General features: G+C 32.6%; 3 protein-coding genes across 4 annotated transcripts; 1 reads left to right on the plus strand and 2 right to left on the minus strand.

The window, feature by feature from the left end:
* Positions 1-527: 527 nt before the first annotated feature.
* On the minus strand, positions 528-6634 carry LOC146908994 (subtilisin-like protease Glyma18g48580). Of its 2 annotated transcripts, XM_085729761.1 has the most exons (13): positions 6465-6613; positions 6220-6329; positions 6025-6122; positions 5756-5911; positions 4340-4463; positions 3660-4027; positions 3490-3554; positions 3288-3382; positions 3052-3164; positions 2628-2835; positions 2337-2466; positions 1994-2210; positions 528-1299 (listed from the first exon to the last, which is right to left on the minus strand). In XM_085729761.1, the coding sequence occupies exons 1-13, from the start codon at positions 6552-6554 to the stop codon at positions 758-760; spliced, it is 2316 nt and encodes a 771-aa protein (XP_085585887.1). In that variant the 5' UTR covers positions 6555-6613; the 3' UTR covers positions 528-757. The 2 variants fall into 2 exon arrangements, with proteins under 2 accessions (XP_085585887.1, XP_085585886.1); XM_085729760.1 differs by having other exon boundaries at positions 3490-4027; positions 6465-6634.
* Positions 6635-8033: 1399 nt separating this feature from the next.
* LOC146908995 (uncharacterized) lies at positions 8034-11546 on the plus strand. Its single transcript, XM_085729762.1, has 2 exons — positions 8034-10906; positions 11029-11546. The coding sequence occupies exons 1-2, from the start codon at positions 8080-8082 to the stop codon at positions 11385-11387; spliced, it is 3186 nt and encodes a 1061-aa protein (XP_085585888.1). The 5' UTR covers positions 8034-8079; the 3' UTR covers positions 11388-11546.
* A 1191-nt stretch (positions 11547-12737) lies between these two features.
* Positions 12738-19158, minus strand: LOC146908996 (subtilisin-like protease Glyma18g48580). Its single transcript, XM_085729763.1, has 12 exons — positions 18958-19158; positions 18724-18833; positions 18529-18626; positions 18287-18442; positions 17087-17210; positions 16246-16801; positions 15885-15979; positions 15684-15787; positions 15254-15470; positions 14701-14830; positions 14280-14496; positions 12738-13549 (listed from the first exon to the last, which is right to left on the minus strand). Exons 1-12 carry the CDS (start codon positions 19045-19047, stop codon positions 13008-13010), a joined length of 2439 nt encoding a protein of 812 aa, XP_085585889.1. The 5' UTR covers positions 19048-19158; the 3' UTR covers positions 12738-13007.
* Between the last annotated feature and the right edge of the window lie 2481 nt (positions 19159-21639).

Consider the following 21639-nt stretch of genomic DNA (forward strand, 5'->3'; position numbering starts at 1 on the left):
ATTTTTTTTGAAGGACATTACGTTTAGATTAATAGAAATGGATAGAATGAAGGCTAACAACCTTTAATATTATTAATCATTTTTGCTCGAGATATTAAAAAGGTATTTTTTTTTGAATTTTTAATTATTTTCTCCTAGATATATAAATCAAACTTCAACATAATATGTTATAAAAGTTGTTTACCTGATTTGCTTGTCCTGTTATTTGTTTCTTCAGTTTTTTAGGACTTGTTGTAACTCTTGGTAATCTTCCCTGACATGATTTCTACTGAAAATAGTACCGTTAATGATATTTTATTTTGGCTTGTTCAAGAAAAAAGAAATGCTCTTTATCTTGTTGTTCTTGCTTTAATTGTGGATTTGTTTTACACATAAGGTGCTAAGATTAGATCTAAATTTCATTATTGTCTGATTTGAGTCTGAATAATACAACATAAAGCCTAACACCTTTTCTCACCATTGCACCTCCTTCCATGTGTTGATACACTGGGACAGAAGAAGGACCGCAGTAGCATTAAGTCGTGAAAAGTGAGTATTATGTGGACTTGACAATACTAGAAATTATTACAATTACAACACATAATATACTCTCTTCTTTATACTCCTGCGTAACACATACTCTACTCTAATTAATACAAAACTTATTACACTACCATATCCAAACAACAGCAACAACAACAAAATTGATGAAATAACAGAAGGATACTAGTATAATCCCAATAATAACACATTAAATTCAACTATTTGGAATAATTTTTCATTTGCGTTGAACAGTAATGGGACTCCTTACAATATGCTTTCCATTTGTCCATTGCAGTTCTCCAAATTGGTATTTTCCCCTTGGAGTCACACTTGTTGCTTGCACAATAACTTGAAATTTCTTCTTTTCACCTATTTTCTTGAAATTCAAGGAACTTGGTACAACAGCAATTTTATATCCAGGCAATTGGACTTTTGCAAAATATGTACTTGGTGGCCCAACATTGGTGACTATACGAGTGACATTAACAACATTTAAACCAATATTTGGTAATGTGATTGAAGGATAATTCAAGTCATCTATGCTATGAGTTCCTGAACAAGTAAATGTCATGTTGAAATTAAGTGCTGAAATGAGTTGTTGGTTGTATCCAGAAGCACATAAGAAGTTCAAGTAATCCTTAATCCCTAGGTCATAAACAAGTCCTGGGTCCATTGCACTGTTGGGTTGAATATGTCCTGAACCATAAGCAAATGGATTTGCAGTTGTGTTTTCGAATGCATCACTTATAGGCTTGTTGGTGTTATCTCTTGTGGTTGCTGCAAGGCACATTTCTTCACAAGTAAGTAATAAGTAAACAATATTAAAAATAGACCTATACAATTGTTATATATGATTTTAATCGTGATAATAAGTGTGATTGTAGAGGTTACTTGGGCAGGAAGTTACTAACTAACCGCTTGTTAGCTGTTTTCTAACTAGAGTTAGTTGTTATTCTAACTGTAATTAGTAGAGTATTGTCAATTATAGAAGTTATAAATAAGCGCATAAACACTACGTAAATCTGATTTCTGATTTGATCAATAAAATTGTTTAGCTTCTTATCTGAAGCTTTTCTCTTCCATCAATGGAGTTTCATCTTCTATTTTAACATAGGAAAAGAAGTCCAAATGACCAAATCTAGTGATAAATGTGAGTTTGTTGAGAAACTCAGAGATCATAAAAAATGTTAGCCACCAATTTTATCCTCTTCAACATTGATCAATGAAATTAAAAATCAATTTCATATTTTTATGTCTCTAATTTCATTCAATGATTCAACTTTTTATATAGTACTTAGTTATGATTTCATATATATGATTAGGATTTTCTCTTAACTAATCCTATATAATCTTGATAATAGTCATACATATATGAAAAATTAATTTAACTTCTAACTTAAATCCAATATCAATTATGATTGTATATGTGATTAGAGTGTGCTCCTTGTGTGTAGAGTGAGAGAGAAAATACCGGTGGTCATGATAGCTGATTTAATAGCCGCAGGACTCCAATTCAGATGAAGTGTTTTGATTAATCCAGCAGTCCCAGCAACATGAGGGCAAGACATAGAAGTTCCTTGCATTACATTGAATGGGAAACCTCGACGATTGTCTGTTGGTAAGTTAGATGCACTTGCAAACAATGAATAGGCTGCAAGTATGTTCACACCGGGCGCCGTTACATCAGGCTGAAACAAAATAAATAAATAAATAACAAAATTAAAAAAATCCATTGAATAGAAATAAAGACAGATACAGTAAAGACAGATGCAAAGTACTATAGATACTTTATAACTAGTTCAAGTGTATAACACCTTTAGTATTGATGGCTGAATTTCACTTGGTCCTCTAGATGAGTATGAAGCCATAACTGGAGCTGGCTTTCTTCCAATGAGTGTTTTTGCTTGTGACATTCTTATTTTAGTAACTGACTTTATTGTATCACTGCAAAATACAAATATATGAGAGTATGATGCAGTATAAATATGTCAATTTTAAAAGCTTGTCACAAGATGAATAATTTTTTTTTTTTTTGGTTGATAGCAAGAAGGGTATACTAGTACATGATTTCACTAAAAAAAGGTATATATATAGTTAATAATTACGTGGTACTTATGCCTATACTATGTCCTCTTGTTAATTGATGCTTGTCATAATAGTTGATAGTAGACAAAACATGAGGCTCAGAGAGAAGTATTCTCCCATTGATTCTTGGTTGATTTCTCAAAATCACTCCCTTTGCTCTTGCCGATTTAGCTTCTTGACCCTGAGCAACTGAACTTATGGAAAATTCTTTTCTTGGATATTGATATCCTGTAGATGAAATTAATTTAAAATTAAAATTTACTATAACATAATTAAATATAAAAGAATGAGATCACATTAGTTTAGGAGTTTATTTTGCTTTCTTTGAGAATAGGTGGTTTAGGGAAAAATATTTCAATAAAAGAATATTTCAATAAGCTCTTAATTATCGAAAAATAAATAAAAGAACGACATCCCATTATCGAATAAATGATGAATAGGTACCAAACAATACTCCAGATGTCAAAGTGTTCGAAGTTATTTCCCCTTCTCGAACACACGCCACTATTTTTCCACTTGCTTTAGAAGGATCAAGTGTTCCTGGTCTACAAAATCGTCTGCAATGATACGCATATAAAAAAGGTGTAAGAGACAATACTCTAACAAATGCTTCAGTAATAACATCAACAGAATTGCACATTTTATTTGTAAAGAAAAATTCTGTTGGAATTTACACTTACGCATCTCGATTTGTCACATTGGTAAATTTAACATCCGTAGAATCCACTAGAGTGAAAGACTGGTTAGGTGGCAAGTTTACAAATAGACTGGCTCCCTAGTAATATAAAAGTTGGAAAGAAATTATTCCAAATCTATGTTGATGATGATTAATCAATAACATCAATACTAGTTTTTCAAAAACAAAGAATACCAGAATATTACCGTGACAGTTTTGTTACCAATGGTCATAGTACTGCTGAAGTCTCTATCAATTGTACTTGCAGCAACTGTGAATACCCATGGAGCAACATTAGTAACACTTCCAGGGGTTGGTCCATCATTTCCAGCAGATGCAACTAATAAAATATTTCTAGCAAGCGCATGAAATGCACCTATTGAAATCATATCCTTCAAAATTCCTTGAGAATCTGTAATAGTACTGCTTCCAAGAGAAAGTGAGATTATATCAACACCATCACTAATGGCTTGCTCAATAGCAGCTAATATATCAGCACTATAGCAAATAGCACTTTGAGACCAACACACTTTGTAGGTTGCAACTCTAGCTCTTGGTGAACCACCTTTTACAGTACCATTGCCAATACCAAATATGCTTGCACCTGGTAGGAAGTTTCCACATGCTGTTGATAGTGTATGCGTACCGTGGCCTACAAAGTCACGTGCTGTTTGTTGCGAACGAGGAAGTTTGCCGTTATCACGTTCATATGCTTTGTTGAAAAATCTTGCTCCAATTAGCTTCCTGGTTTGTTTATGTAGTGCAATTCATCAACAAATAAAATGATTGTTAGAGCTTACATATATGTGCATAATGAATTAGACTCAAATAAAAATTAAAATATTGTTTTATTCTTAATCAGATTCAAAGAGGAATCATTGCCGTAAAGAGTTATGTAATAGGAGTGTAATTCTTAAAAATAAATTGGAGAAAGATTATTTTGGTGTTACTTGCTTGCATTTGTTACCTTATTAATTGTTGTGCATAAGGAATTTGCATTCTTCTGACAATCAATACAATGTTTTTACTTAGGTAAAAATTAAGTAAATATTCAACCTGTTGCATGGAAGTTTCTTTGAACCTTTGAGTTTGTTAATTTGACAGATGTTTCCCCCACGCCATTTTGTTGGAATTGGGCCTATTCCTCTGTCGCTAAAACTCTTCGTTTCCGGCCAAACACCTAATGCAAACAAGGATAATTTACTTTGAATAGTTTAGGCATCTAAGTTTACTTAATTAAAAAAGAAACAGATATTTCACATGAAGATTAAAATATTAGCAAAAAAGAAGATTATAATATTGATCTGTCAATGTGATCTTCACTTTTTCATACAATAATCAATAATAAAAATGATAAAATTGGAATTCTTGTAACCTGTGACCAACTTGATTTAATTATTACAACATGCATGTAAATGTAATCCTCCCTTTCGCAAATTTCAAATAAAGGTACAAAGCACAAAGATATTAAGAACTCAAGAAAGCATATTGTCCACTCAAAGAAAGCACGTGGTTTTTGTCTCCATATAGGTTAATTAATCTAAGAAAGAAAAAATGCAAAGCATCCAATTGTTCAATAGCAAACATTATCCCAACATTGATGGTCTATCAAGTCACTGAGATTATAAATTAATGGCGAATAGGAAACTGCTAAGAGTGTTCTTATGACACTTGTTATGGAAACTAAAATAGAAATACAATTTTGGAAAATGTAAGAAAGTGTATATTGAACTTTTTAAATGTTTAAAAATTATTATTTCAAATACAAAGTATCTATATTTTGTTTTCTTATCAAAGTGAACTACATGACCCTTAAAAACAAATTTGTGTGTCGCCGCTTCTGTCTTTGCAGTCATCATCATCGCTGCTTCCGGCGCGACCATCTCCTCGATGCCATTCCCCCTACCTCATTTTTCTACTGATTTCTCTTTTACTTTAATGACAAATTCTCTCTCTCTCTCTCTCTCTCTCTCTCTCTCTCTCTTATTATATTTATTTACTTTAGATTCTTATGAGATGTTAACTTTTGATTGGATATGATCAAATCCTATTAGTTAGTCATGTGACTATCTAAGAATTACTCCTTGAATACAAAAAAAAAAAAAGAAAAAGAAAACTGTATTTAGTTTAACAAGGACCAAAGATTCTTATGTATTTAGTTGAACCAACCAACAGATTGGCCAGTTTCCGGTTCAACCTGGCAGTCGCTATATTTCTCGATAGATTTTGACAGTGATCAATGATTAACCGATAATGTTTTTCTTTGTAGTACATTCAATTCTATTTTTTATACTCTTTATGCTGGAGATGAATTTTTGTTAGTATTGATATATTTCATTTTGACTTATTCTAAAAAAAAAACAGAACATTTTTCTGAAAATTGTAATTATAATTAACTATGATTAAATAAACGATTTTGATTGGATATTATAGAGCATAGAATTATTGTGGCAAATATGAAAAGTTAAGTACCTGAATCGATGTTAGCTATGATGGTATTTTCACCAAACCTTCCCTTTTGCCAAGCTGAGTTGATATCATTTGTACTTAGTCCAAGAAATTCCCAAGAACGTGTAGTGTGCAGTTTATGCTCTTTGCTCAAGAACACAGATACCACCTTTGGATTTTCTGCATATAGGTTAAAAAAGAAATACAAAATGAGAAATATTTAATTAAAAATTTAAAACATTAGATCTACAAAATGTTTGTGACAGTGGAACCATGCTAATTCTGTTACTCACTTGCAATTTGTGCAGCTTCTTCTTCTTCAAGTATAGCTGCAAAGCCATTGATCTGTTTATTATATGAATAAATTATTGCTTCTTTTGCATTCTCTTTGCTGTGAATCATCCATACATATTAGTTAATCAATCAATTTCTTATAAAGAAAAGAGCAAGTAAAATATTGCAATGGTTAATTTTCTTATTGTATGCACCTTCCCAAGATTGAACCCAGTAAATCATAATGAGAAGATGTAGCAGTTTCAAGGTCAATAGAGGAAGGGGTTGGACCATGTGAATGTGCTCCCAAGTATACAATGTAACACTGTAAATGATAAATAGGATAATAATAACAAACAAATAGCTTAAGAAATTTAATGAAATCATGATCTTTATTACAATGTATAAAAGTTTATTACAATCTATATGTTTGTGTGATTAGGAAGCAAATTTGGCTTACCTTTTTTCTAGCGTGAACATTAACCAGCAAAAATGTGAAAATTAGAAGAGATGAAAAAAGAAAATGAAGATATAAAATGGAGCAACCCATTCTTATCTGTTTGTGGAAAGTGTTTTAGCTTAGCTTTATGCTCTATGCTTAATTCCCCTCTGAAATATATAATGACATACGGGATAATAAAAGACAGCTTAAGGCTAATTTATTCTTTGCTTTTTAGAAAGCTAAATGAAAGTATTATGTTCGTGAAAGTTGTCAACTTAGTGGTAAGAATTTTTACTTTTAACTTTAAAATGAGAGTGTTGTAAAATGAATATTAGTGACACCATTATTGATAAGAATTTCCCCTTGCCATTTTTTTTCTTTCAAAATGCAATGTGAAATTTTAGAGTTAAATAAGTTTTTGGTTTCTTTCTTTTTTTTAGAAGCAGTTTTCGGTCTCCATAAATATGTATCAATTTTTCATTTTTAACCCGTCTAAAAAATTCCTTCAAACAATAGTCCTCCAAATATTTTCCATCAAGATATTTGATTTCCACCGTTAGCATCGTATAGAGTGACTAAAAATGAAATTTAATATGTTTATAGAAACAAAAAACTTATGTTAAAAGTTAAGTTTTTAGTGATAATATATAATTGCCACAATAGTTGGGTAGTTCAACTAGTTTGAACCAAGTGTTTAAGGAGTTTGAGGTCCTGAATTCAAACTCTAACGAATGAGTAATACAGAAAAAACCTTCAATAATGCAGATCTGCATAAACATTACTGAAGGATAAATCCGTCAGTAATACTTGGAAGAATCTGCTAGGGAGATTACTGAGGATTATTGTGTCAGTAATTATTGACGGACTGTTCCGTCAGTACTGACGTCAATATTACATGGGAAAATTAAAATTCCGCCAGGAACATTACTGACGTCAGTATTACCGAGTGATATTTTTTGTTACCAGTCCCTCAATAATATCCATTACTGACAGATTTTGTGCATTACTGAGGGTTTAGTTCCGCCAGTAATAAGCAAATTTCTTGTAGTGGAAGGCTTGTGAGCATTTCCATATGATTAGATCAGGTGAAGAGAGCTAGGATCAAATAGGTTGATCTAACATGCTTTTATATAGCTCTTTAAGTGAGTTCTCAAATAATTGCATGTAACTCCCTTAACTATATCATTATCATCAACTATTATCGTGTAATGCTTAAATAAATCTGCGCTAAGTTGAGAAATTGATCCCATATTTACTTGTGGGGACAGTTTGATTAAAAAAAGAAAAGAATAAACAGTAAAGAACGTGGCAAAAATAAATAAATGAAAAGCTCCCATCCAATAAATATTTATTTAGTGCTACACTACCTTTGAGGCAGACTTAATTTGACCACCAAGCTTAATCACAGAATCATTTTTTTTAAAAAATGTAATAGCATCCAGTCAAAAAATGTAATTACATATTCACACATACCCTACCCACTATGAGCAAAAAAAAAATTCAGACATATAGCCACGTGATTATTGTTTGTTTGCTTTGACACTGAATCAAACTTATATATACAGATCCGTGAAAAGAACGTAAATCATCCATCAACATTGATTAAAAATAAATCCATCCAGCTATTTGAATAATGTTACTACTCAAGTTGTCCATGCTTATGTTCATAATTCTCTGTGTCCTTGCGACATTGTGCGTAGCTGAAGACATTGAAGCAAAAATAGCTCTGTTGAAGTGGAAAAATAGCTTTGACATCCAAAGCCAAACACTCTTGTCAACTTGGAAAAATAGCACAAATCCATGCAAAAAATGGAGAGGAATTGAGTGTGACAAATCCAATTTAATTTCTACCATAGATCTTGCAAATTTTGGACTAAAAGGTACACTTCACTCTCTCACCTTCTCTTCATTTCCCAACCTCCTCACCATAAGTATCTTCAACAACTCCTTTTACGGAACCATCCCCCCACAAATTGGTAACATGTCAAAAATAAGGACATTAATTATTTCTCGAAATTATTTTGACGGTTCAATCCCACAAGAAATGTTTACATTAACAAGTTTAGAAAACCTTGATATTTCATTTTGTAAACTAAATGGAGCAATTCCTAATACCATAGGAAATTTAACCAATCTATCATATCTTGCTTTAGGAGGCAACAATTTGTCTGGTGGACCTATTCCTCCTGAGATTGGAAAATTAAACAAATTATTGTTTCTATCAATTCAAAAAAGTAACCTAGTTGGTTCCATTCCACAAGAAATTGGGTTGTTGACAAATCTTGCTTATATTGATTTGTCAATAAACTCTCTATCTGGTGGTATCCCTGAAACTATAGGGAACTTGAGCAAATTAGATAGACTTGTCCTTTCTAATAACACCAAGATGTCTGGTCCAATTCCACATTCCTTGTGGAACATGTCTAGCTTGACCGTACTCTACTTTGATAACATAGGTCTTTCTGGTTCAATCCCTGATTCCATACAAAACTTGGTTAATTTGAAGGAACTTGCACTTGATATCAATCACCTTTCTGGATTCATTCCTTCCACTATTGGAAACTTGAAAAATCTCATTTATTTGTATTTGGGAAGTAATAATCTTTCTGGACCAATTCCTGCGTCTCTAGGAAATTTGATCAATTTGCAAGTCTTTAGTGTCCAAGAAAACAACCTCACTGGAATTATTCCAGCTTCAATTGGAAATTTGAAGCGGCTCACTGTTTTTGAAGTAGCTACCAATAAACTTCATGGTAGAATTCCAAATGGTCTTTATAACATAACCAATTGGTTTTCCTTTGTTGTGTCCGAAAATGATTTTGTTGGCCATTTGCCATCTCAAATATGCTCTGGTGGATCGTTAACGTTATTAAATGCTGATCACAACCGTTTCACCGGTCCAATACCAACAAGTTTGAAAAACTGTTCTAGCATTGAAAGAATCACGCTTCAGGGTAATCAAATAGAAGGTGATATATCACAAGATTTTGGTGTGTATCCAAATTTGCGACACTTTAATGTCAGTTATAATAAATTTCATGGACACATTTCACCAAACTGGGGAAAGTGTCTTAATCTTGATACTTTCCAGATATGCAACAATAATGTTTCTGGGGTTATACCATCAGAACTTATTGGTTTAACCAAGCTAGGTAGGCTTCATCTTTCTTCAAATCAATTTACTGGGAAACTTCCAAAGGAATTAGGAAACATGACATCATTAGTTGAACTCAAGATTAACAACAATTATTTCTCAAATAACATCCCAACAGAAATTGGATTGCTGCAAACACTTAGAGAGTTGGATCTAGGAGGAAACGAATTGAGTGGCACGATACCGAAAGAAGTTATGAAGCTACCGAGGTTACAAAAATTGAATTTGAGCAGAAACAGAATTGAAGGAAGTATTCCCTCTCAGTTTGGTTCAGATCTTGAATCACTTGACCTCAGTGGCAATTTTTTGAATGGAAAAATACCAACAGCTCTTGAAGATTTGGTGCAGTTGTCAATGTTGGATCTCTCACATAATATGCTTTCAGGAACCATTCCTCAAAATTTTAAAAGGAGTTTGGTTTTTGTTAATATATCAGACAACCACTTAGAAGGGCCGCTTCCAAAAATTCCAGCTTTTCTTCTTGCATCATTTGCATCATTAAAAAATAACAAAGATTTGTGTGGAAATATCATAGGTTTGGATCCTTGTGCTACAAGCCATAGTCGAAAGAGCAAAAATGTCCTTCAATCGACATTCATTGCTTTAGGAGCTGTAATATTAGTGTTGTGTGTGGTTGGAGCTTTGATGTATATAATGTGTCGAAGAAAAAAACCAAATGAAGAAAGTGAAACTGAAGAAGTACAGAGGGGAGTACTATTTTCCATTTGGAGTCATGATGGAAAAATGATGTTTGAAAATATTATTGAAGCTACTGAGAATTTTGATGACAAATATCTCATTGGAGTTGGAAGTCAAGGAAATGTTTACAAGGCAGAGTTATCAGCAGGTTTGGCTGTTGCTGTGAAGAAACTACATCTAGTAACAGATGAAGAAATGTCATGTTTCAGTTCAAAGTCTTTTAAGAGTGAGATTGAAACCTTGACAGGAATTAAACATAGGAACATCATAAAACTTCATGGATTTTGCTCACATTCTAAATTCTCATTTTTGGTTTACAAGTTCTTGGAAGGTGGAAGCTTAGATCAAATACTAAACAATGACACACAAGCCGTTGCATTTGATTGGGAAAAGAGGGTGAATGTTGTTAAAGGTGTGGCCAATGCTTTGTCCTACTTGCATCATGATTGCTCAACTCCTATAATTCATCGTGATATATCAAGCAAGAATATTCTTCTGAATCTTGACTATGAAGCTCATGTCTCCGACTTCGGGACAGCAAAGTTTCTAAAGCCTGGCTTACAAAGTTGGACACAATTTGCAGGCACTTTTGGGTATGCAGCACCAGGTTAGAACCATTTCCACTCTTATATAGAAATTGAAATTATCATATATATTTTCTCATATAATATTTAAAACTCATATTGTTTGTGCAACATATAACTTATAAGTGCATTTGTTTGTTTGTAGAGTTGGCACAAACAACGGAAGTGAATGAGAAATGTGATGTATACAGTTTTGGAGTACTTGCTTTGGAAATCATAATAGGAAAACATCCAGGAGATCTCATTTCATTATTTTTGTCACCATCTACAAGGCCAATGGCTGATAATATGTTGTTAATAGATGTTTTAGATCAAAGACCTCAACAAGTAATGGAACCAATAGATGAGGAGGTTATCTTGATTGCAAGATTGGCATTTGTTTGCTTGAGTCAAAATCCACATTCCCGACCAAGCATGGGTCAAGTTTGTAAGATGCTTGCAATAGGAAAATCACCTTTGGTGGGAAAGAAACTTCACATGATAAGACTAGGACAACTTCACTAACTCGGTGAAATAATTTATTGTACATATACGTTATAATGGTAATAACATCCTTGTCTTTTTGTTGTTTCTTCAGTATTGTAAGCTTCGTGGTAAGAGTTTGAAAATTGCATATGGGAAGATTGTATAAATGAACAAATTTACACCAATTTCTTTCTCCCTTACCATTGCACTAATTTCTACCTCAAAATGAACATGGAAAACGCTTATATAACAAAATGAACATGAAAAACAGATTCATTCATGAACAGCAGTAGTGAAGGTTCAGCAGCAGTAGTAATGGTGATAAATTCATCATTAATTTAATGGTCTTTTTAACGAGTGCCCCCGGGCGGGGCATTCTTTAAGCATTCTAAAATAAGCAATTATTCTTTTAAAAAGTCAAATATTTCAATTTTCAAGACAATGATTGCATGTATTTTTATAAATACTTACTCCTTATGGTCTTTAAAGAGTGCCCCGGGGGCACTCGTTAACATTTCTCTTAATTTAAATGCAAAAGTGCTGATCATTTAATTAGGTGTAGAAAATTAAAACATTGGAGAAGAAGTTAATGAACAAATTTAAATTTAAAAATCATGTCTAAATATTGAGCGACTAAAATTGATCACATGGGGAAGAGTTTCTTTATTGATCACGGAATGCTTGACTAACTGGCTCCCCGGAGTTGCGATTTCTGTAATAGAATAGAAAAGAATGGTAAATGGTGGTTACGAATGGTGTAGATGCGGTGATGTTTGGTTGGGAGTTTCCTCACAAACAGACCCGTGAGGGTGCATATATACAAGGCAGGGGTCCAGTCTCCAGTTCGTGGTGTGTCAATTATGGAAGACGTCCAAAAAGTTTTGATGGGAGGGCAGTGGTTTTTCAATAAACACATGTTGATAATCGGAGCTATGAACGGAGAAGAGGAGATGTCACAAGTGCAGATGTATACGGTGCTATTTAGGATACAAATTCACACCTTATCAACAAGGCATATGACAGAGAAGGTGGGAAAGCAACTGGCGGAGGTGATCGGGAAGTTCCTACTGCATATACCAACACAAGTTCTACACATTGCTTAAATAGAAATGGAGATGTTGACTTAAAAAAGGTGTACCAAAATTTTAAAATACCAAATATCCTTTCAACTACATACCTTAATGACACATGCTGGAGATTGAATAACTCATTTTTACTTCGAGGGTCATTACCATGACGTGCAAAATCTTGTAGATGATATCGCACAACTCAATATAAAGTTAAAAACTTGCGTTAATTGAAAACCCATAGTCCACTAAGCAATATTCCTTTAGTTATATATACAATACATATAAAATCAGTATGAAAGTTAAAATAGAAAAAACATACCTATAATTTAAAATCACTTTTGGTTGTGCAGGATATATAGATATCACACTCTCATACATCAATTATTAGATCACATATACTCTAGTTGTTATAAAACTCATTACTATTATAAATCTCATTAGACTACCATATCCAGGCAGCAGCAGCAACAACAAGAGAATTCATGAAATTACAAAAGCAAACTGGTATAATCCAATAGTCAAATATGCATTTACATATATGCATCAACATTTTATTGTTATAACCTAACCAATTCTGAAATTATATCTTTCATTTGCGCCGAACAGTAATGGGACTCCTCACAATGTGTTTTCCATTTGTCCATCGCAATTCCCCAAATTGGTATTTCCTCCTTGGAGTCACACTTGTTGCTTGCACAATAACTTGAAATGTCTTCTTTTCTCCTATTTTCTTGAAATTCAAGGAATTTGGTACAACAACAATTTTATATCCAGGCAATTGAGCTTTAGCAAAATATGTACTTGGTGGCCCAACATTGGTGACTGTACGAGTGACGTTAACAACATTTAAACCAATATTTGGTAATGTGATTGAAGGATAATTCAAGTCATCTATGCTATGAGTTCCTGAACATGTAAATTTCATGCTGAAATTTAGTGCTGAAATGAGTTGTTGGTTGTATCCAGAAGCACATAAAAAGTTCAAGTAATCCTTAATCCCTAGATCATAAACAAGTCCTGGATCCATTGCACTGTTTGGTTGAATATGTCCTGAACCATATGCAAATGGATTTGCCAGTGTTTTATCAAATCCATCGCGTATAGGCTTGTTGGTGTTATCTCTTGTGCTTGCTGCAAGACCACATTTTTTGACAAGTAATAAGTAATCAATTTAAAAATTAAACTTATGCGGAAAAATAATCTTGATATAAAACATTCATCAATATATGAAATTGTTTAACTTAAATTGGAATCTACTACACTATTAGAAAAATTGAATTGAATTAACATTTAAAAAAAGTTGGTATCCAATTTTATCATCTTCAACACCTAGCAATGAAATTAAAAATCATTTTGTTCTGACTTTATTTTCCTTCGATCAGTGAATTATGAATTTATAGGATTGCTAGCAATATCATTCTAACATTCTCTTTCATACATTCATTTTTTTATTCGATGAAATTTTTGTTGGTTCCGCCATTTTGGGAATGATCCCCACATAAAGTGATAAGACCAACATGAATTTCACTGAATAAGAGAGTGAGTGTTGGAAAGACAACGTCAGGGTGATTGTTGATAGCATTACTCATGAATTTATACTTAATAAAATGGTTGTTTGCACTTTATAAATCATATATAATCTTGATAAATAATCATGCAAATGGATATGCAAAATTATATAACTTAAAACTTAAATCCACTATCAATTACTAATGCAAAATTATATAACTTAAAACTTAAATCCACTATCAATTACTAATGCAAAATTATATAACTTAAAACTTAAATCCACTATCAATTACTAATATATGATTAGGATTTGCTCCTATATGTAGCGTGCGAGTGATGAGAGAGGAAATACCAGTGGTCATGATCGCTGATTTAATAGCTGCAGGACTCCAATTAGGATGAAGTGTTTTGATAAGTCCAGCAGTGCCAACAACATGTGGGCAAGACATAGAAGTTCCTTGCATTACATTGAACCGAAAACCTCGACGATTGTCTGTCGGTAAGTTAGATGCACTTGCAAAAAATGAATAGGAAGCAAGTATGTTCACACCTGGTGCAGTTACATCAGGCTGAAATACAAACAAAAGCAAAACCATATTTAAAAATCAACATAAATTAATGAGGTTAGAAAAATAACAAGTGAAGTTGAATACCACATTATCATTCAAAATATCAAGTCATTTAGATGTATGAGTTTTTTCACTTATATGTTGCTCAAATTTAACACATCAACATATAACAAGTATATAACAGATCCAAGTGTATAATAACACCTTGAGTATTGATGGTTGAACTTGATTTGGTCCTCTAGATGAGAATGAAGCCATAACTGGAGCTGGATTTCTTCCAAAGAGTGTTTTTGGTTGGGACAATCTTATTGTTGTAGCTGACTCTATTGTATCCCTGCAAAATAAAAATATATGATTATGTGTAAATTGTTCCCTTCATTTGTAACATGTAATTTTATGATGTCACACTTTTAAAAGCATGTCACAAGAAGGGTATTATTATTATTTTTTTGGTTGGTGGCATGAAGGGATTCTGGTACATGATTTAACTGAAACAAAGGTATATATAGTTAGTCCCTCCGTCTCAAAATAATAGTAGTTTAAGGTTTCTGCACGATTTTTAAGGAAATGATTAGTACAATATCATCTACTAAAATATCCTTATTAGTTGTAGTTAGTGGAGTAATTAAGTTGGATTAAATTCAATAAATAAGGGTATAATAGTGGAAAAAATATTAAATCTTGCATTGGTATTCTAAAGTGATGATGATTTTAAGAAAGAAAAACAATGTTAAAGAGCAGAAGAAGTAATAATTACGTTGTGCCTATACTATGTCCTCTTGTTAATTGATGCTTGTCATAATAGTTGATGGTAGACAAAACATGAGGCTCAGAAAGAAGTATTCTCCCATTAATTCTTGGTTGATTTCTCAAAATCACTCCTTTTGCACGCCCCGATAAAGCTTCTTTACTCTGAGCAATTGAATTTATGGAAAATTCTTTGGTTCCTTGTAGTTTTGTTGGATGTTTATGTCCTGGAGATAAAATCAAATTAAATTTAAATTTATGATAAAATAATGAATTATAAAAGAATAACATCACATTAATTTAGAAGTTTATTTTGAGGTGTAGGCGTTTATTGTATGGTTGTTTAGGGTTTCCTTGGTGACCTTTTTTCTATTTATCCTTTTGGATAAAATATTTCAATAAAGTCTTAATTATCGAAAAGTAAATAAAAGAATAGGTACCTGGCGATATCGAAGTGTTCAAAAATATTTCCCCTTCTCGAACACACGCCACTATTTTTCCACTTGCTTTAGAAGGATCAAGTGTTCCTGGTCGACAAAATCGTCTGCAATGATATGCATACAAAAAAAGGTGTAAGAGACAATACTTTAATATATGTACATATTATTTTGGGGGGAAAAGTTTTTGAGATTCACACTTACGCATCTCGATTTGTGACATTGGCAAATTTAGCATCAGTAGAATCCACAAGAGTGAAAGACTCGTTAGGTGGTAAGTCTACAAAAAGACTAGCTCCCTAGTAATACATAAAGTTAGAAAGCAAAATTATTCCAAATCTATGATGATTAATTAATTACTCCAATTGATCTCTATTATAAGAGAAAAATTCATTTAGTAAATGATGTATCTAATTTCTATTATACTATCTATAAATAAAAAGTTTCTAATATACTAAATACATCATTATATTGAATGAATCTAAATATAAACTTTCTTTTGTAATAAACCCTAGAGTAATACATCAAATAATAAGTTTTCAAAAACAGAATACTAGCATATTACCATGACAGTTTTGTTACCAATGGTCATAGTACTGCTGAAGTCTCTATCAATTGTACTAGCAGCAACAGTGAACACCCAAGGAGCAACATTACCAACACTTCCAGGGGTAGGTCCATCATTTCCAGCAGATGCAACTAACAATATATTTCTAGAAAGTGCATGAAATGCACCTATTGAAACCTCGTCCGTAAAAATTTCATTAGAGTCTGAACTTGTTCTGCCTCCAACAGAAACTGAGATTATATCAACACCATCATGAATTGCTTGATCAATAGCAGATAATACATCAACACCATAGCAAATAACACCATTTGAATCTGCATTTGTTTGAGGCCAACACGCTTTGTAGGTTACAACTCTTGATTTTGGTGAACCACCTTTAATTGTACCATTGCCAATGCCAAATATGCTTGCACCTGGTACGAAGTTTCCACCTGCTGTTGACAGTGTATGAGTACCGTGCCCGACAAAGTCACGTGCTGTTTGTTGCGAACGAGGAAGTTTTCCGTTACGTGCCTCGTAAGCGTTATTGAAAAATCTTGCTCCAATTAGCTTCCTGGGTTGTTTATGTAGTGCAATTCATTAACAAATAAAATGATTGTTAGGGCTTATCTATATGTGCATAATGAACAACTTTATTTTTCTTTCCTCTTAAGCCATCAATATTGATTAGATTATTGTAAGAACGAATTAGACTCAATATAAAAATTAAATTATTATTTTATTTTTAATCAGAAAAGAGGAATCATTGCTGGAAAGAGTTATGTTCATAAGGAATTTGCCTTCTTCTGACAATCAATACAATGTTTTTACTTAGGTAAAAATTAAGTAAATATTCAACCTGTTACATGGAACTTTCTTAGAACCTTTGAGTTTGTTAATTTGACAGATGTTTCCCCCACGCCATTTTTCCGGAATTGGGCCTATTCCTCTGTCGTTAAAACTCTCCGATTCCGGCCAAACACCTAATCCAAACAATAGGATAACATATTTTGAATAATTAATGTAGTCATTACGGTTTAATTAATTAAGTAATCAGATCTTCCACATGAAGATTATAATATTACTAAAAATGAAGATTATAATATTGATCTGTCAATGTTATCTTCACTTTTTCATACAATAATCAATAATAAAAATGATACTCCCTCCGTTTCAAAATGAGTGTCACTTTAGCCAAAAAAATTTGTTTTAAAATGAATGTCGCTTTACATTTCCAATACAACTTAATTTTTTTCTTCCAAGTTTACCCTCTCAAACTTTTCTCTCACACAATTTTCAATGCAACTTTAAGTTTGTTTTTTCTAATAAAGTAAGGACAATTTAGTAAAAGCGTTATATCCAATGATTATTTTATTCCATTTCTTAATCTGGGTGCCAAAGCCTAAAACGACACTCATTTTGAAACGGAGGGAGTAGTAAATTGGAATTCTTGTAACTTGTGACAAACTTGACTTAATTATTACAACTTGCATGTAAATGTAATCCTTCCTTTCGCAAATTTCAAATAAAGGAACAAAGCACAAAGATATTGTGGTAAAACAATATATTTTTTATATTAAAAACTCAAGAAAGCATCTCGCCCACTTAAAGAAATTGCATGTGGTTTTTGTCTCCATACAGGTTAATTAATTAATCTAAGAAATTAAAAATAAAGGCAAAGCATCCAATTGTTCTATATATAACAAACATTATATCAACATTGATGGTTTATTAAGTCACTATGTTTATATGCACATGACCATAAATATTAAATTATATACACGAGATCATATATAAATACCATATTGTTAATTGTTTTAGCTTAGTGGCAGGGCTTGACTCATTTTTATGTTCGTTTCAATGTTAATTAACGGATAATGTTTTTTTTTCTTTTTCTTTCATGTAGTACCTTAAATTCTATCTTTTATACTCTTTGTGCTGGAGAGGAATTTTTGTTGGTATTCATATATTTTCTAAAAATTGTAATTGTAACTAAATAAATGATTTTGATTGGATTATAGAGCAGAGAACTAATGTGGCAAAAATGAAAAGTTAGTACCTGAATCGATGTTACCTATGATGGTATTTTCACCAAACCTTCCCTTTTGCCAAACTGAGTTGATATCATTTGTACGCAGTCCAAGAAATTCCCAAGAACGTGTAGTGTGCAGTTTATGCTCTTTGCTCAAGAACACAGATACCACCTTTGGGTTTTCTGCATATATGTTGAAAACATCGTATGTGTAGTGAAGTTGAAAAATTAAAACATTAGATAAATCTAGAAAACATTGTGTTTCTGACTTGCAATTTGTGCAGCTTCTTCCTCTTCAAGTATAGCTGCAAATCCATTGATCTGTTTATTATATGAATATATAATTGCTTCTTTTGCATTCTCCTTGCTGTGAATGATCAATACAAATTAGTTAATCAATCAATTTCTTCTAAAGAAAAGATCAAGTAAAATAATGGAATGGTTAATTTTCTAATTGTATATACCTTCCCAAGATTGAACCCAGTAGATCATAATGAGAAGATGTAGCAGTTTCAAGGTCATCAGAGCAAGGAGTTGGACCATGTGAATGTACTCCCAAATATACAATGTAGCACTGTAGAAAAATAGGAAATCAAAAACCAATAGCTTATGAAATTAATGAAATCATGATCTTAATTACAATTTATATGTTCATTACAAAGTATGTCTGTGTTATTAAGAAGCAAAACTGGCTTTACCTCTTTGCTGGTATGAACATCATTCAGCAACAAAGTGAAAATAAGAAGAGATGAAACAAAAAGGTGATGAAATGAAATGGAGTGACACATTTTTCTGTTTATGGAAAGTGCTTAGCTTAACCTTTGGGGATCTATGCTAATTGCTCTCCTTTTGTAATGAAAGGCATAAATAATGGCATATGAGATAAAAGACAGCTTAAGAGTATTTTAGTTTTATTCTTAGCTTTTTGGATAGATAAATAAAATATTATATTATAAATATGGAAAAGGAGACAGAACCTAAAAATGCGACCATGTGCTTTTTGGTAAAGCTCAAAAACGGGAATGAGCTTGACATTCAAATCTTGGGTTGGCTTGCCTCTTTTGGATGAAAAAAAAATTTGATTAACAAGGACTATTGACCTTGTGTGTTTCAAGTTTTCTGATGAACAATCACTATTCACGACAACGGATATTTGGCACCTGTCACAAAATCATGCAAAAAATGTGTGATACAGGAGTTTTTAAAAAATCAAGGAGTCGGAGGACAACGGAATTGCTAAATTAAGTTTTATCGGTTGGATATTGAAGTTCCATGATTCTTAACATGCACCCACACTCCTAAATTTTTTTATTTAACTCTTACTTTTCCTATTCTATTTCCTCTCCATCTTGAACCTTCTTTCTCTCCGTTGAATCTGAACATCCTTAACATAGATAGATTATAAGACTGATAATGATGAAAATCAACAAAAACCATTTGACACAATCCAACTTTCCTAATTGACACAAAATTTGGTTGGTGTCAAGTGAATTCAAAGACCTGGTAGAGCTCTCATTGGAATAGTTGACACACAAAAAATGAAAACTTAGTAACACAATTTTATTTTGTTTCTTTCCTAAATTATGGAAGCTTGAATCTTTATTGTTGGCAGCGCAACTCACTTTTGCACCTTACACTTGCACCGATACCAGATGTTAATGAAATTCACTTTTGCACATTCACTCACTAGTTACCAGAGAAGAAGAAGAATATAATAACAGAAAAAGATAAAGTTGTTTGAGTAAGTTTAGAGAGATAGATGAAAGCACTCTTGTGGAGTTTCTGAATTGATCACTTCACTTGTGATTCTCACTATACTCATTGTGTAATGATTCACTTTACACTCTCGTGTTTATTTTCACATACACTACAGTTATTTATACATCACAAAATATACAACAGTATTTAAAAGTAACTAACAGACAATAAAAACTAACTAACTGCCACTACAAAAACATTCTGAACTCAACGATTTGAACTCTGTCTCTTCTTACTTTCACTACAAGTAAGCTATTAGTTACTAACAAATATACCTAATTTGAATTACACACTAACACGCCTCCTTAGTTCAGATTTTCACAGACATGTAATTTGAACAACAAAAATTGTTCCATGATTCAATTCACTCCTAATTGAACTTGACATGCTCCAAGACAAGTGAACTTGACCAATGAATTTTACATAAACACTTTTCTGCAATATCGCAGCTTTAGCTCTCCTCATTTGCATATATCATCCCAACTTGTGCTATTTCTCTTGCTTCAGGACCATTTCATTCATGCCAGCTGCAATTGATTTGCACCACACTTTACATAGTTGATAATAGGCAACCGGTTCATCAATCTGTTTAGTCTCACTAGCATAATCACACATACCAATGTGTTCCTCAAGAGACACCAACCTACTCAGCAGATAATGACTATTCTTGTATCAACGTTGTAGAGAATCACCATCTGCCAAAGCAACATTGACAATCAATCTAAAAGAACTCTAACCTCCAACACTAGCTTTGAAATATTTGCTTCAACTAACTTTGAATCTGTGGCAAATCTAATCTTTGCATGCTCTGACTGCGTTTCATACAGAGCCTTCATCCTTGATATCATGGCACTAAGATCAAATACACTTTGGCTAATCTCCCATGTTTGATCTACAACCACAATACCCCGTTGCACTTCAAGGGTATTAATTACCGGCAAAACTACAGTTGGAACCACTACCAGCAATACTGTAGTACGCATTGTCACCACTGACTTAACCTCCAGTTTCATTAATTCTTGATAGACAATTCGATCTAACCCTCATGGTAGTGAAGTGATATATCCTTTTTTCTTTGATTCTTTAACCTCCTTGACGCAAACATCACAACCAATGCCGAATTCTCAAGTGAACAACATTTGCTGCTGTTACTAGATGTAGCTTCTTCACAGCAACAACCAAACTTGCTGATAACTCTGCCTTGTAAACATTTAATTGACTTCCTACTCCAATGAGATATTTGTCATCAAAATTCTCAGTAGCCTCAATGATATTTTCAAACATCATTTTCCCATCATGACTCCAAATTGAAAATAGTACTCCCCTCTGTGCTTCTTCAGTTTGACTTTCTTCATTTGGTGTTTTGCTTTGACACAATATATACATCGAAACTTCAACCACAAACAACACAAATATTAGAGCTCCTAAAGCAAGGAAACCATATTGGAGTTCAAGTGCCTATTCTTGTTCATATTTAACTTTCAGTACTGTTCGGTTTTATGAAGAATTTCATTTGAATCGCAATGTTAAACGACGAATTTGTGTTATGAGAATTGGAATTGAATGAGAAATGTATTGAGAAAACATCCAGGAGATCTCATTTCATTATTTTTGTCACCATC

The sequence above is a fragment of the Medicago sativa genome, chromosome 7 (assembly GCF_051527215.1).
Source record: "Medicago sativa cultivar Bolivia chromosome 7, Bolivia_mono, whole genome shotgun sequence".
NCBI classification, from domain to species: Eukaryota; Viridiplantae; Streptophyta; class Magnoliopsida; order Fabales; family Fabaceae; genus Medicago; species Medicago sativa.